This window comes from Pseudophryne corroboree, chromosome 1 (genome assembly GCF_028390025.1).
Source record: "Pseudophryne corroboree isolate aPseCor3 chromosome 1, aPseCor3.hap2, whole genome shotgun sequence".
Classification (NCBI taxonomy): Eukaryota; Metazoa; Chordata; class Amphibia; order Anura; family Myobatrachidae; genus Pseudophryne; species Pseudophryne corroboree.
The window spans coordinates 393,612,866-393,630,123 of record NC_086444.1 but is presented as its reverse complement, the minus strand read 5'-3'; the positions used below and the strand labels follow the sequence as shown (position 1 = coordinate 393,630,123).

General features: G+C 47.9%; 1 protein-coding gene across 4 annotated transcripts in view; it reads right to left on the bottom strand.

Annotated features, from left to right (window-relative positions):
- LOC134886975 (retinol dehydrogenase 12-like) overlaps positions 1–17,258 on the bottom strand; it is a 193,232-nt gene that overhangs the window by 174,526 nt on the left and 1,448 nt on the right. For 3 of the 4 annotated variants that reach the window (XM_063913183.1, XM_063913182.1, XM_063913181.1), the window contains exon 2: positions 13,202–13,331. In XM_063913183.1, coding sequence (XP_063769253.1) covers positions 13,202–13,322 — 121 coding nt within the window. In that variant the 5' untranslated portion in view covers positions 13,323–13,331. Of the gene's footprint in view, positions 1–13,201; positions 13,332–15,158; positions 15,229–17,258 lie in introns of those variants that run through there. The other variant, XM_063913180.1, reaches the window with a different exon arrangement.

Sequence of the window (17,258 nt, the reverse complement as noted above, 5' to 3'; positions counted from 1 at the left end):
CAAACAGAGTCCGACTTTCTGTGACGAGAAGTTCTCTTCACATATATTTTTAGAGCCCTTACGTCTTCCAAGGACTTTGATGTAATTGAGGAGTCAGTAGCCACTGGCACCACAATAGGTTGGTTGATATGAAATGCCGATACAACCTTCGGAAGAAACTGACGTGTCCGGAGCTCAGCTCTATCTTCGTGGAAGATCAAGTAAGGGCTTTTACAGGATAAAGCCCCCAGCTCGGACACACGTCTAGCAGAAGCTAAGGCCAACAACGTAACCGCCTTCCATGTAAGAAACTTGACCTCTACCTCCCGTAGAGACTCAAACCAATCCGACAGGAGGAACTGCAACACCACGTTAAGGTCCCAGGGCGCCGTGGTACAAAGGGAGGTTGGATATGCAGAACTCCCTTCAAAAAGGTCTGAACCTCAGGGAGGGCAGCCAATTGTTTCTGAAAGAGAATGGATAGGGACAAAATCTGGACCTTTACAGAACCCAACCTCAGGCCCATATCCACTCCTCCTTGCAGGAATAGGAGGAAACGTCCCAGTTGAAACGCCATCATAGGAAACTTCTTGGATTCACACCAAGATACATATTTCTTCCAAATACGATGGTAATGTTTAGACATTACCCCTTTCCTTGCCTGTATGAGGGTAGGAATAACCTTCTTCGGAATACCCTTCCGAGCAAGTATCAGGCGCTCAACTTCCATGCCGTCAAACGTAGCCGCGGTAAGTCTTGATAGGCGAACGGCCCCTGCTGCAGCAGGTCCTCCCGAAGAGGAAGAGGCCTCGGCTCTTCTTGCAGTAGATTCAGAAGGTCCGCGTACCAAGCCCTTCTTGACCAGTCTGGGGCAATGAGGATCACTTGAACCCTTGTTCTCCTTATGAGCTTTAGGATTCTTGGGATGAGTGGGAGAAGTGGAAACACGTACACAGACTGGAACACCCACGGAGACACCAGGGCGTCCACTGCCACTGCCTGTAGGTCCCTCGACCTGGAACAATAACACTGAAGCTTCTTGTTGAGACGAGAGGCCATCATGTCTATTTGGGGCAAACCCCAAAGGTCTGTTATTTCCGTGAACACCTCCGGATGGAGACCCCACTCCCCTGGATGAAGATCATGTCTGCTGAGGAAGTCTGCTTCCCAGTTGTCTACTCCTGGAATGAAGATGGCTGACAGCGCCAACGCGTGCTTTTCTGTCCAGAGGCGTATTCTTGTCACCTCTGACATTGCCGCTCTGCTCTTCGTTCCTCCTTGTAGGTTTATGTAAGCCACTGTTGTTACGTTGTCCGACTGCACGTGAATGGCCCGATTTCACAGAAGAGGGGCCGCCTGAAGAAGACCGTTGTAGTCGGCTCTTAGTTCAGGATGTTGATGGGCAGGCCGGCTTCCAGGCTTAACCACCGTCCCTGGAAGTTTACTCCTCAAATGACTGCTCCCCAACCACGGAGGCTCACATCCGTGGTTAGAAGGACCCAGTCCTGAATCCCGAACCTGCGGCCATCCAGAAGGTGAGGCAATTGGAGCCACCAGAGGTGTTTAATCCTTGCCCTTGGCGACAGACGAATTCTCTGGTACATGTGGAGGTGAGATCCCGACCACTTGTCCAGGTGATCCAGTTGGAAGGTCCGAGCGTGGAACCTCCCGTACTGGAGAGCCTCGTAAGAGGCCACCATCTTTCCCAATAGGCGAATGCATTGATGAACCGACACCCGTGGTGACTTCAGGACATCCTGGACCATAGCTTGTATCACTGCCTTTTCCTGTGGAAGAAACACCCGCTGCACTTCCGTATCCAGGATCATTCCCAGAAATGACAACCTCTGGGTTGGTTCCAAATGTGACTTTGGAAGGTTCAGAATCCAACCGTGACTCTGGAGCAGTCGTGTTGTGAGAACAATGGACTGCAGTAGCTTCTACTTGGACGATGCCTTTATCAGCAGATCGTCCAGATATGGAATGATGTTCACCCCTTGCTTGCGGAGGAGAATCATCATTTCCGCCATCACCTTGGTAAACACCCTCGGTGCTGTGGAGAGGCCGTATGACAGGGCCTAGAACTGGAAATGACAGTCCAGCGATGCGAAGCGGAGATAAGCCTGATGCGGCAGCCAGATCAGAATGTGGAGGTTCGCATCCTTGATATCCAGTGATACCAGGAATTCCCCCACTTCCAGACCTGATATCACCGCCCTGAGAGACTCCATCTTGAACTTGAACTCCCTTAGAAAGGGGTTCAATGATTTTAGATTCAGAATGGGCCTGACCGAACCATCCAGTTTCGGTACCACAAAAAGGTTTGAATAGTAACCTTTTGACAGCATGTGAGGTGGCACTGGCACAATGACCTGTGCCTCCACTAGCTTTTGGACAGCGTCTTGTAGTACTGTGCTGTCCTCCAACAGAGTTGGTAAGCCTGACTTCAAAAAGCGATGAGGGAGACTTTGAAATTCCAGCCTGCATCCCTGAGACACAATAGCTATCACCCAGGGATCCAAGCCGGACGATACCCAGACATGACTAAAGTGTCTGAGTCTCGCTCCCACTGGCCCCACCACCGGGGCGTGCAGTCCACCGTCATGTGGAGGACTTTGGCGTACCCGAAGTAGGCTTTTGTTCCTGGAAACCTGCAGCGGCAGGTTTCTTGGACTTAACCCGACCTCCCCTAAAGAAGTTATTGGATGTTCTGGCCTTTCTGGGCTTGTTAGGCCGAAAGGACTGCTGTGCAGATGAAGAGAAAGATTTCTTCGGAAAAGGTGCTGCTGAGGGAAGAAACAGAGACTTACCCGCTGTAGCGGTGGATATGGAGCAACAAAAGAGCTTCCCCAAAGAGAGCCTGACCTGTATAGGGTAGGGACTCCACACTCCTTCTGGATTCCGCGTCGGCCGACCACTGGTACAGCCACAGTCCCCGACGAGCTGAAACAGACATGGAAGAAATTCCTGCAGCCATGGAACCCAGGTCTTTCATGCATTCTACCATAAAACCTGCAGAATCATGTAAGTTGCGTAAATACAAAGCAACGTCATCCCTATCCATAGTATCCAAATCCTCAAGTAAGGTAGCCGACCACTTTACTATTGCCTTTGCAATCCATGCAGTAGCAATAGTGGGACGTACAGTAATATGGCCCCTGAAGCAGTATACATTGATTTAAGCGTGTTATCAATTTTCCTATCAGCCGCCTCCTTTAAGGCGGTAGATCCTGGGACAGGCAAAACCACCTTCTTTGAGAGTCTGGACACAGAGGCGTCAACAATCGGCGGGTTTTCCCATTTTTTCCTATCCTCAGGGAAAGGAAATGCCACCTGGACCCTTTTAGGGACCTGGAATTTATCTCAGGGTTTTCCCATGCTTTTTCAAATATAGCATTCAATTCCTTTGACGCAGGGAAGGTTAGCGAGGATTTTTTATTTTCAGTGAAAAAAGCCTCCTCAACCTGCTCAGGTGTGGTATCATTAACATTTAACACATCCCTGATAGCCTCTATCAACAACTGCACCCCCTTTAAGAGATGCGGACCCCCGCAACACATCCCCATCACCATCTGTAGTGTCAGAATCCGTATCAGTGTCGTCTTGAGTGACATACACAAGCGCACATTTGTTGGTGGTATAAAGCGGGGCGTCCTGGAGGTACCAGAAACAGGCCATACTGCCATAGAGCTCTGTAATACCTGGGCTGCAGATTCATTACTTGCAACCCTGTCAGAAATCTGAGAAATCCAAGATTTGATAGAGGAAAACCACTCTGGTTCCCTTGCTGGTATCTGTGCTATACCAGTGCTATCCTGATTACATGGAATGGGATCATCCTGGGAGGATAAATCCTCTGCAGCATATGACACAGTGTCCCTTGACATAGCTAAAGGAGACCACCAAACACTCCACACACACACACAGGGGGGGGCAGACAGAGTTCCCCCCCCCAAGAACGGCAAGAGAGACACAGAGATCGGAGCCAACCCACACAATGCTTTCAGTAAAGGGAGACCCCTTACCAGCGCAGACTGTGTCCCGTAATAGGAGACACAATTGTATTACAGCCTCCCCTCCCTGCTACAACCCCCTGGTACCGTGTACTCATAGCTGGAGTTGCTGTGGAGGGACCTGTTCTTCCATCCAGCGCTGTGCAGGCAGGAAAATGGCGCTGGAACACTGCTGGGTCCGCTCTGAGGAGAAGCTCCGCCCCCTTAATGGCGCTGTCTTCCCGCTCTTCACAGATTATACTGGCCTGAGGAGAAATGTGCTGGCTGAGATCCGCGGACCCCGACAGACTTGCTGACCAGTGTGGGGGTAAGCGCTGGCCCAGGGCGCTCCTCACAGTGCCGCACCATGTGCCTCTGGACCTTCATAGGAGCGCAGTTAATACTGCACTCCCTCCCCTGTGCCACCATCTTCACACCGGCGCCCCGCTTGCTTGGGGGGGTCGGTGTCTCACTCACCACTCTTCAGCTCTGTAAGGGGTTGGCGGCATGCTGCTGGGGCGAGCGGTCCCCTGTGGCGGAGAACGATCCGACTCCTCTGGAGCTCAGTGTCCAGTCAGCGGAGTCAGTGGATCAGACCCCGCAGGGCGGACACTGCTCCCCCCCCTTAGTCCCACGCTGCAGGCAGGCTGTTGCCAACAGCCTCCTGTAAAAAAATAAATTCTAAACTAACTTTAACTAAAAAAGCTCAGTAGAGCTCCCCTAGCTGTGACCAGCTCCTCCAGGCACATTTTCTAAACTGAGTCTGGTAGGAGGGGCATAGAGAGAGGAGCCAGCCCACACTCTCACACTCTTAAAAGTGCCAATGGCTCCTGGTGGACCCGTCTATACTAGTGATGAGCGAGGTTCGGTTTTACTCGGTTTTACTCGGTTCTCAAAACGGCATCTTATTGGCTATCCAAAACACGTGACATCCGTGAGCCAATAAGATGCCGTTTTGAGAACCGAGTAAAACCGAGTAAAACCGAGTAAAACCGAATCCGCTCATCACTAGTCTATACCCCATGGTACTACTGTGGACCCCAGCATCCTCTAGGACGTAAGAGAAATCAAGTGACCCATCACCAATCACCCATCCAATATAGACGTGGTTTGGCTTGTCTAATTCTTCTTCCATCCATCACTCATGCAGCACCGCCACCTTTATGCTGTGAGTTGCTGCTAGTATGCCAAAGTGTGTATGGTGACACTGTCGTATCAGCAGACGCACATTGCAGATCTGCAGCAAGATTGGACAAGTGTGTAGTCATATCAGGTGTTTTATCTGAAACTTCTGTCTCCTGTATTATTGTGTGAACTGTTTGGTTGGGAGTTGGATCCCCAAAGAATTGGACAAGTGTGTACCCAGCTTTAAGGCCCATACACACTAGAAGACATGACCAATGTGAAAGATGAACAATGTGTATATACAGTCAGGTCATAAATATTGGGACATCGACACAATTCTCATATTTTGGGCTCTATACACCACCACAATGGATTTGAAATAAAACAAACAAGATGTGCTTTAACTGCAGACTTTCCGCTTTAATTTGAAGTTATTTACATCCAAATCAGGTGAACGGTGTAGGAATTACAACAGTTTCTATATGTGCCTCCCACTTTTTAAGGGACCAAAAGTAATGGGACAATCGACTCAAAAGCTATTTAATGGACAGGAGTGGGTTATTCCCTCGTTAAAATAACGAGGGAATAACCCACTCCTGTCCATGAAATAGCTTTTGAGTCGATTGTCCCATTACTTTTGGTCCCTTAAAAAGTGGGAGGCACATATAGAAACCATTGTAATTCCTACACCGTTCACCTGATTTGGATGTAAATACCCTCAAATTAAAGCGGAAAGTCTGCAGTTAAATCACATCTTGTTTGTTTCATTTCAAATCCATTGCGGTGGCGTATAGAGTCCAAAATATGAGAATTGTGTCGATGTCCCAATATATATGGACCTAACTGTATATATGTGTGTGTGTATATATGTGTACATATACATACACACACATATGTGTGTGTGTGTGTGTGTGTGTGTGTATATATATAAATATATATTATATCCATCCCGGAAAGAAACGGCACTCTAGAAAGGTTATTTCAAATAAGTGGTGCCAGTTCCATATTGCAGTAATATACACACTCACTTTTCACTGCAGGATGAAAAGATGACTGAACAGCACTCACATTTAAGCAGGGTTTATTGGTCCAACAGCATAACACAGTAATAATCAGCGGCGGCCCGACAGCCGTTTCAACCACGCTTCTGTGGTTTTCCCTTTTTAGCCCCTGTGGAAAACTACAGAAGCGTGGTTGAAATGGCGAAAATACATTGGTGGGGCAGTGGGAGAAATGAAGGAGACGCTGGGCTCCGTGAGCGTCTCCCGTCAGCAGCTCAGCTAAAATGGAGCCATTGCCAGGAAGGGAGCCGCTGATGGGGAGGGACCTGCAGAAGCTGCCGTGGAGGTGAGCAATGTCACATTGTGGACATCGCTCATCGCGGCTCTGTACACACATGCCGCGATGAGCGATGTCACAAGTGACACTGCTCACATTGAGCTGTCTGCACCGCCGACAGCCGACCTACAATCAAAGAGCACGTGTGCGTGCATCATTGATTGGAGGGCCAAACACACTTGACGATGTGAACAATAATAAGAATTTACTTACCGATAATTCTATTTCTCGTAGTCCGTAGTGGATGCTGGGGACTCCGTCAGGACCATGGGGAATAGCGGCTCCGCAGGAGACAGGGCACAAAAAGTAAGCTTTTAAGATCACATGGTGTGTACTGGCTCCTCCCCCTATGACCCTCCTCCAAGCCTCAGTTAGGTACTGTGCCCGGACGAGCGTACACAATAAGGAAGGATATTGAACCCCGGGTAAGACTCATACCAGCCACACCAATCACACCGTATAACTTGTGATCTGAACCCAGTTAACAGTATGACAAACGTAGGAGCCTCTGAACAGACGGCTCACAACAAATAACAACCCGATTTTTTTGTAACAATAACTATGTACAAGTATTGCAGACAATCCGCACTTGGGATGGGCGCCCAGCATCCACTACGGACTACGAGAAATAGAATTATCGGTAAGTAAATTCTTATTTTCTCTAACGTCCTAAGTGGATGCTGGGGACTCCGTCAGGACCATGGGGATTATACCAAAGCTCCCAAACGGGCGGGAGAGTGCGGATGACTCTGCAGCACCGAATGAGAGAACTCAAGGTCCTCCTCAGCCAGGGTATCAAATTTGTAGAATTTTGCAAACGTGTTTGCCCCTGACCAAGTAGCAGCTCGGCAGAGTTGTAATGCCGAGACTCCCCGGGCAGCCGCCCAGGATGAGCCCACTTTCCTTGTGGAATGGGCCTTGACAGATTTAGGTTGTGGCAAGCCTGCCACAGAATGTGCAAGTTGAATTGTGCTACAAATCCAACGAGCAATAGTCTGCTTAGAAGCAGGAGCACCCATCTTGTTGGGTGCATACAATATAAGCAGTGAGTCAGACTTTCTGACTCCAGCCGTTCTTGAAATATATATTTTCAATGCCCGGACCACGTCCAACAACTTGGAATCCTCCAACTCGTTAGTAGCCGCAGGCACCACAATAGGCTGGTTCAGGTGAAACGCTGACACCACCTTAGGCAGAAAATGAGGACGCGTCCGCAGTTCTGCCCTGTCCGTATGGAAAATCAGATATGGGCTCTTATATGATAAAGCCGCCAATTCTGATACTCTCCTGGCTGAAGCCAGGGCCAGTAGCATGGTTGCTTTCCATGTAAGATACTTCATCTCCACCGATTTGAGCGGCTCAAACCAATGGGATTTTAGAAAATCCAAGACTACATTAAGATCCCACGGTGCCACTGGGGGCACAACCGGGGGCTGTATATGTAGTACTCCTTTTACAAAAGTCTGGACTTCAGGAACTGAAGCCAATTCTTTCTGGAAGAAAATCGACAGGGCCGAAATTTGAACCTTAATGGACCCCAATTTGAGGCCCATAGACAATCCTGTTTGCAGGAAATGTAGGAATCGACCCAGTTGAAATTCCTCCGTGGGGGCCTTCCTGGCCTCACACCACGCAACATATTTCCTCCAAATGCGGTGATAATGTTGTGCAGTCACCTCCTTCCTGGCCTTTACCAGTGTAGGAATGACCTCTTCCGGAATGATTTTTTCCTTTAGAATTCGGAATTCAACCGCCATGCCGTCAAACGCAGCCGCGGTAAGTCTTGGAATAGACACGGTCCCTGCTGAAGCAGGTCCCGTCTTAGAGGTAGAGGCCACGGATCCTCCGTGAGCATCTCTTGAAGTTCCGGGTACCAAGTTCTTCTTGGCCAATCCGGAGCCACTAGTATCGTTCTTACTCCCTTTTGCCGTATAATTCTCAGTACTTTTGGTATGAGAGGCAGAGGAGGGAACACATACACTGACTGGAACACCCACGGTGTTACCAGAGCGTCCACAGCTATTGCCTGAGGATCTCTTGACCTGGCGCAATACCTGTCCAGATTTTTGTTGAGGCGGGACGCCATCATATCCACCATTGGTTTTTCCCAACGGTTCACAATCATGTGGAAGACTTCTGGATGAAGTCCCCACTCTCCCGGGTGTAGATCGTGTCTGCTGAGGAAGTCTGCTTCCCAGTTGTCCACTCCCGGAATGAATACTGCTGACAGTGCTATCACATGATCTTCCGCCCAGCGAAGAATCCTTGCAGCTTCTGCCATTGCTGTCCTGCTTCTTGTGCCGCCCTGTCTGTTTACGTGGGCGACTGCCGTGATGTTGTCCGACTGGATCAACACCGGCTGACCCTGAAGCAGGGGTTTTGCCAGACTTAGAGCATTGTAAATCGCTCTTAGCTCCAGTATATTTATGTGAAGAGACATCTCCAGGCTTGACCATACTCCCTGGAAGTTTCTTCCTTGTGTGACCGCTCCCCAGCCTCTCAGACTGGCATCCGTGGTCACCAGGACCCAGTCCTGTATGCCGAATCTGCGGCCCTCTAGCAGATGAGCACTCTGCAACCACCACAGAAGAGACACCCTTGTCCGTGGCGATAAGGTTATCCGCTGATGCATCTGCAGATGCGATCCGGACCATTTGTCCAGCAGATCCCACTGAAAAGTTTGTGCGTGGAATCTGCCGAATGGAATCGCTTCGTAAGAAGCCACCATCTTTCCCAGGACTCTTGTGCATTGATGCACAGACACTGTCCCTGGTTTTAGGAGGTTCCTGACAAGTTCGGATAACTCCCTGGCTTTCTCCTCCGGAAGAAACACCTTTTTCTGAACCGTGTCCAGAATCATTCCCAGGAACAGCAGACGTGTCGTCGGGGTCAACTGAGATTTTGGAAAATTCAGAATCCACCCGTGTTGTTGCAGCACTAGTTGGGTTAGTGCTACTCCGTCTTCCAGCTGTTCTCTGGATCTTGCCCTTATCAGGAGATCGTCCAAGTAAGGGATAATTAATACGCCTCTTCTTCGTAGAAGGATCATCATTTCGGCCATTACCTTGGTAAAGACCCGAGGTGCCGTGGACAATCCAAACGGCAGCGTCTGAAACTGATAATGACAGTTTTGCACCACGAACCTGAGGTACCCTTTATGTGAAGGGCAAATTGGGACATGCAGGTAAGCGTCCTTTATGTCCAGGGACACCATAAAGTCCCCTTCTTCCAGATTCGCTATCACTGCTCTGAGTGACTCCATCTTGAACTTGAATTTTTGTATGTACAGGTTCAAAGATTTGAGATTTAGAATAGGTCTTACCGAGCCGTCCGGCTTCGGTACCACAAATAGCGTGGAGTAATACCCCTTTCCCTGTTGTAGGAGGGGTACCTTGACTTTCACCTGCTGAGCAAACAGCTTGTGAATGGCTTCCAATACCGTCGCCCTGTCCGAGGGAGACGTTGGCAAAGCAGACTTTAGGAACCGGCGAGGGGGAGACTTCTCGAATTCCAACCTGTAACCCTGAGATACTACCTGTAGAATCCAGGGGTCCACCTGTGAGCAAGCCCACTGTGCGCTGAAATTCTTGAGTCGACCCCCCACCGTTCCTGAGTCCGCTTGTAAGGCCCCAGCGTCATGCTGAGGGCTTTGCAGAACCCTGGGAGGGCTTCTGCTCCTGGGCAGGGGCTGCTTGCTGCCCTCTCTTACCCCTTCCTCTGCCCCGAGGCAGATATGACTGTCCTTTTGTCCGCTTGTTCTTATAGGAACGAAAGGACTGCGGCTGAAAAGACGGTGTCTTTTTCTGTTGGGAGGGGGTCTGAGGTAAAAAAGTGGACTTTCCGGCAGTTGCCGTAGCCACCAGATCCGATAGACCGACGCCAAATAATTCCTCCCCTTTATACGGCAATACTTCCATATATCGTTTGGAATCCGCATCACCTGACCACTGTCGCGTCCATAAACTCCTTCTGGCAGATATGGACATCGCATTTACTCTCGATGCCAGAGTGCAAATATCTCTCTGCGCATCTCGCATATAAAGGAAAGCATCCTTTAATTGCTCTATAGTCAATAAAATACTGTCCCTATCCAGGGTATCAATATTTTCAGTCAGGGAATCCAACCAGACGACCCCAGCACTGCACATCCAGGCTGAGGCGATGGCTGGTCGCAGTATAACACCAGTATGAGTGTATATACTTTTCAGGGTAGTTTCCAGCCTCCTATCAGCTGGATCCTTGAGGGCGGCCGTATCAGGAGACGGTAACGCCACTTGTTTCGATAAGCGTGTGAGCGCCTTATCCACCCTAGGGGGTGTTTCCCAGCGCGCCCTAACCTCTGGCGGGAAAGGGTATAATGCTAATAACTTTTTTGAAATTAGCATTTTTCTATCTGGGTTAACCCACGCTTCATCACATACATCATTTAATTCCTCTGATTCAGGAAAAACTACAGGTAGTTTTTTCACCCCCCACATAATACCCCTTTTTGTGGTACTTGTAGTATCAGAGATATGCAAAGCCTCCTTCATTGCCGTGATCATATAACGTGTGGCCCTACTGGAAAATACGTTTGTTTCATCACCGTTGACACTAGATTCAGTGTCTGTGTCTGTGTCTGTGTCGACCGACTGAGGTAAAGGGCGCTTTACAGCCCCTGACGGTGTCTGAGACGCCTGGGCAGGTACTAACTGGTTTGCCGGCCGTCTCATGTCGTCAACTGATTTTTGTAATGTGCTGACATTATCACGTAATTCCATAAACAAAGCCATCCATTCCGGTGTCGACTCCCTGGGGGGTGACATCACCATTATCGGCAATTGCTCTGCCTCCACGCCAACATCGTCCTCATACATGTCGACACACACGTACCGACACACAGCAGACACACAGGGAATGCTCTTATCGAAGACAGGACCCCACTAGCCCTTTGGGGAGACAGAGGGAGAGTTTGCCAGCACACACCCAAGCGCCATAATATATATGGGAACAACCCTATATAAGTGTTGTTCCTTATAGCCGCTTAAATATATAAAAATATCGCCAAAATATGCCCCCCCTCTCTGTTTTACCCTGTTTCTGTAGTGCAGTGCAGGGGAGAGTCCTGGGAGCCTTCCTCACAGCGGAGCTGAGCAGGAAAATGGCGCTGTGTGCTGAGGAGAATAAGCCCCGCCCCCTATTCCGGCGGGCTTTTCTCCCGGAGTTTTAGACATTTGGCATGGGTTAAATACATACATATAGCCTTAATGGCTATATGTGATGTATTCTTTTGCCATAAAAGGTATTATATATTGCTGCCCAGGGCGCCCCCAGCAGCGCCCTGCACCCTCCGTGACCGTCTGGTGTGAAGTGTGTGACAACAATGGCACACAGCTGCAGTGCTGTGCGCTACCTTCATGAAGACTGAAGAGCCTTCTGCCGCCTGTTTCCGGACCTTCAATCTTCAGCATCTGTAAGGGGGGTCGGCGGCGCGGCTCCGGGACGAACCCCAGGGTGAGACCTGTGTTCCGACTCCCTCTGGAGCTAATGGTGTCCAGTAGCCTAAGAATCCAATCCATCCTGCACGCAGGTGAGTTGAAATTCTCTCCCCTAAGTCCCTCGATGCAGTGAGCCTGTTGCCAGCAGGACTCACTGAAAATAAAAAACCTAAAAAACTTTTTCTAAGCAGCTCTTTAGGAGAGCCACCTAGATTGCACCCTGCTCGGACGGGCACAAAAACCTAACTGAGGCTTGGAGGAGGGTCATAGGGGGAGGAGCCAGTACACACCATGTGATCTTAAAAGCTTACTTTTTGTGCCCTGTCTCCTGCGGAGCCGCTATTCCCCATGGTCCTGACGGAGTCCCCAGCATCCACTTAGGACGTTAGAGAAATATCGTTCACAATCGTCGTTATCGTCCATATCTGATAAAATAAATCGTCTAGTGTGTATGGCCCTTTAGATGCAATCAGTGAGTTCAACTATTGGCCAACAAAAAGTGATGTCATCAGTTGACCAGATATTTTAATCAGAAGAGATTTTTTTCCTGGTTGTTTAGACACTGTAGAAACAGAGCTGGCTGACATAATAGCTTGATATTGTGCCAGGTTCATGTTCTGGCTCTTAAAGATCAGAGAAATTTGTAAAGTCCTCATTATAATCTATTACAAACCAAATGTTCAACTGAAAGTGATTGCCGAGTTCCATAATAAGCATGTGTCACATGCAATGTATTTTTAATTGGTCTACATGACCGTTCATTCATTCTAACAATCACCTATATTAACACATTATATTCTCCAACCCAAAATAATCAGGTTCCTTAGTCTCCCGTCACATGCACAAATACACTATGTGTGTGGAATGCCCAAATCAAAATATTTCTACATGCAATAATCTATTTTATCTGACTCTACATAACTGGCCTGGCCAACCTGTGGCTCTGCAGCTGTTGTGAAACTACATATCCCAGCATGCCCTAAAAGCAAAACTGTGGCAGGACATGCTGGACCTTCTAGTTTCCCAACTGCTGGAGAGCTACAGGTTGGCTAGGCCTGTTGGAGCCAATGGCAGTATTCTTTCTGCTCCATCAGCATCACACTGATAGATGGTGCCAGCACTATTGCATGTAGTAGTTAAAATATGGACACAGACATGATGGCACAACAGTTCTACATTTCAGTAGCATACTATTTTAAACACCATTTACAAAATAAAGCTATTGTGGCACCATCACTAGATACCTAGTGGTTTAGTCTTCTATAGCTAATGTGCCATATGGAAACTCACCAGTTATAAGCACAGTTTTGCCATCCAATCTTTTGACGTCAAGACACATGCGTCTACTCTTGATGCGCCTTTGAAGCAGGGTAAAAAGTAACGCCACTAGCACAGTGACCAGCACATACATGGCTTCGTCCTGCAAAATTCAGATGCCAGAATTAACTCCAAATGAATAAGAACTCCAAAACAATTGAAGTGAAACGTGTACTATTCAATGTATTAGGCTAGCGTCATCTGTGATTTGTTTCTCAAAAGCTTGGATCTACATATAAATTGCATATTTTGAGTGTTGTGCAACTATTTAGAAAGTCTGCATGTACGTTATTATTTAGTATGCTTTTACTTTAACTTATCTATATACTTTACTTAAAAGGTCCATTCTGTATTTATTATCTATTTTCAATGTATTCTGAATGGAACTGCACCATCAAAAATGGTTGTATTCTGGGTATATTGTGTATCTGAATTTACTTTGGGCATTTTGCAATCATACATTATCAAAGACGGACACTGAACAGAAAGCAAAGAAGGCTGAATATCAGAGAAGAAATTACCAGGACAAAAAAAGGAATGATGCCATTTTTAAGGCGAAAGAAAAACAACTGTAATGTATAGGATACTGTGTTTCCTATTTTCACACAGGGCGGCAGGGGAGAAGGAAGCTGGTTGGCGTGAGGTATATGTTAGGGCTTATTTAAGAAAATTTATTTTTCAAAAATCAATAACAGCCCTGACACTAATTTATAGGCATATATTCAATAGCTGTCGGGTCCTTTCCCACTTTTAAAAGTCGGATTGACATTATCAGAAACAGGGCTAAAACCTGTCGGATTTGGCCACACTTCCGACAGCACACGCGGCTCGGAGGCTGAAGCCCCCGATCCGTGTGTATTCTGACAGTCTTCCGACAAGTCGGATTTCCCGACTTGTCGGAAAAAAGCTGCCGGTAATGAATAGGTCGGAACCCCTTCCGACCTCAATCAGTCGGAAGCTGCCGTCTTTCCGACAATACACCCCTAAGAGTTATACAGGAGTTATTATTAGCTCACATTGAGGGATGGTGATGTGACTGATCTTTTCTTCTCAAATACAAATAAAATACTATTGCAGCAGGCACATTATTGGAGCAGAAATGCTTTGTTGAATATTACTTTAGGCAAACTGGCATTAATGATAATCGTCAAACTGCAGTCTAATTTAAGGAATGGCTTTAAGTTAATGCCTAGGTCAGTGGTTCCCAAACTTTTTTGATTAATGGTACCCTAGAGCAGGCATTCCCAACCACGGTCCTCAAGGCACACTTAAGGGCCTTACACACTGCGCGATTTTAGTGAACGATATGAACGATCTCGTTCATTAATGAACAAGATACCGTTCATATCTTTCAGTGTGGCGGCACCAGCGATGAACGATGTGCGGCCCCGCGCTCGTTCATTGCTGGTGCCCCGTCGCCTGTACATGCAGGCCAGTATGGATGATCTCGTCCATATTTGCCTGCATTTCTATGGAGCCGAGTGACGGGGGGAGTGAAGAAACTTCACTTTTCCCGTCACTGCCCCCCGCCGCCGGGTCGCCCGTATCCGCCGTCAGATCGCTCAATGTGTAGAGCCCATAACAGTGCAGGTTTTAGTGATATCCAGGCTTCAGCACAGGTGACTTAATTAGTAGCTCAGTTATTTTGATTTAACCATCTGTTCTGCAGCCTGGATATCACTAAAAACCTGCACTGTTGGTGTGCCTTGAGGATCGCGGTTGGGAATGCCTGCCCTAGAGTATCAGAATTTTTTTTATGGCACCTCTAGGTTCTTATTGAGATATTTAGAAAGAAATATTAAATTAAGTAAATTGTGTTTAGAAGTCATCCTTAGGTTCAATTGTGTGGTGAGGGACAAGATTTGCTTCTGTTTGTCCACATATATTATGATTGGCAGCAACTAGCACTCGTTCTGCCTATTATACTGACCATGAATTGGTCCAAGACCATCAATCCAAGGCATCCCAAGTGTCCTGAGGTACCCCTGGGTGCTACGGCACACAGTTTGAGAACCACTGGCCTAGATAAATGGGATACTTAGGCACAGTTTGCTGTGGAATTTATTGCTAGCCTTGTGGTAGGCAGCGGGCATTCGGGTAGGGTTCAATCATTCAGCACATGTCTGTACCACTATATATTGATTAGGGAATGGGCTGCTGTGGTTTTTCTTATTCAAAGTGTTGTTTTTCCCCCAAGTGTTATTGCATTTAAAGCACTGTTAAGAGTTATTCAGGAGTTAAACAGTAAGAAACTGTAGGATAGCAATCGACCTGACATCTCTACTACTGTAAAACTACTTTGTGGAAACTGCTTTTTGGCCTCCCTCCAATTCAAACACTACTTGCTGTGTACCCTGCTTGGACATCGCACGGAGATAAACTTCTGTTTTTAGTCTTTCCTCTATGGCTCCTGTACTCCATCCTGGACACTCTCCCCTCTGGATCTCTGTGACCTGGCCTTGAGTTTCTGCCTAACTCTTTTTGATGCTGCTGTAGGCTGGGGCTCTGTTCCCTGCACACAAGTTACACACAGACTCCCGGCTCTACCCTACAAGTTTCTGGGAACACAGGCAATTGTCTTATAAAATGTTCTGAATTGGGATAACCATTGTCCATCAATAGTTGCTAAACATTGATGGCCAACTACCAATGGTTTTGCCATCGATGACAGAGAGCCAATAGTGGAACCAAATATTCCCTACCACCACCAAACAGAGCTTTGCCCCACCCCCGGCTACCTGTTAAACCCCAACCCATAATTTTTTTTATTGACCCACGACCTGGCCATCGAGTGATGCAACCCATTGATGGTTATCCTTGATGGCAACCCACTGATGTCCATCCCTAGTTCTGAATACGAAGCTAGAACATGAATAAGACACCTTGTACTAATTGCTGAGAGCACAACTTTGAGAGAAAATGCTGTGGCCCCCTGTTCAGTAATTTTCTTCATACAGCTCTCCAAGGGGGAATCATCTGTTTAACGGGCGCCCTGAATTGCATTTCCACCATCAGGCTGTCACTTTAGCCCGGATGGTAAGCAACTGTTTGGGCATCCACTGTTTTATTGCGCTGATCGCGCCCTGTAGTGCCAGGTTTAGCTGCATAAAACGGCTAAAACAGACTAAAGTACTAGGCACCATGCGAATAGCGTAGTTTGGCTCTCAAAAGGGTTGTTCTTTGCACATTTCTGCTCACCAGTATGGGGGGCTGCGAGTAGAGATGAGGTTAGTGTGCCAGTCGGCAAAAACAATTGTGAATAGCTACCACTGGGCGCACACAGGTGTGGGGGAGAGAACAATTGAATCATTCCAAAAAGGAAAACATTTGGATGCCCGTGGTCTAGAAGCCTCACCAGTTTCAGCATTGCATAATCTAATACCTCTCTTGTGATCCCCATTTGCAGTCATATCTTGCACACTGGGAAAGATCACTTCTGTATTCTACCCTGTTATGTTCAGGGAGATAATATCACTTATTCTATCTTCTGAATATCCTCCAGGTTGCATGCACCTTATAAAAACTAATATCAAATCATGCATCATTCCCAAAGGGTAATAACCCCTATTATAGCTCTACGCAGCATCAGTGACCTGTACCTGACACTGGCATGTGTGTACATCAGTGGCCTGTGCCTGACACTGGCATGTGGGTACATCAGTGGCCTGTGCCTGACACTGGCATGTGTGTACATCAGTGACCTGTACCTGACACTGGCATGTGTGTACATCAGTGGCCTGTGGCTGACACTGGCATGTGTGTACATCAGTGGCCTGTGCCTGACACTGGCATGTGTGTACATCAGTGGCCTGTGCCTGACACTGGCAAGACTGTACATCAGTGGCCTGTGCCTGACACTGGCATGTGCGTACATCAGTGGCCTGTGCCTGACACTGGCATATGTGTACATCAGTGGCCTGTGCCTGACACTGGCATGTGTGTACATCAGTGGCCTGTGCCTGACACTGGCATGTGTGTACATCAGTGGCCTGTGCCTGACACTGGCATGTGTGTACATCAGTGGCCTGTG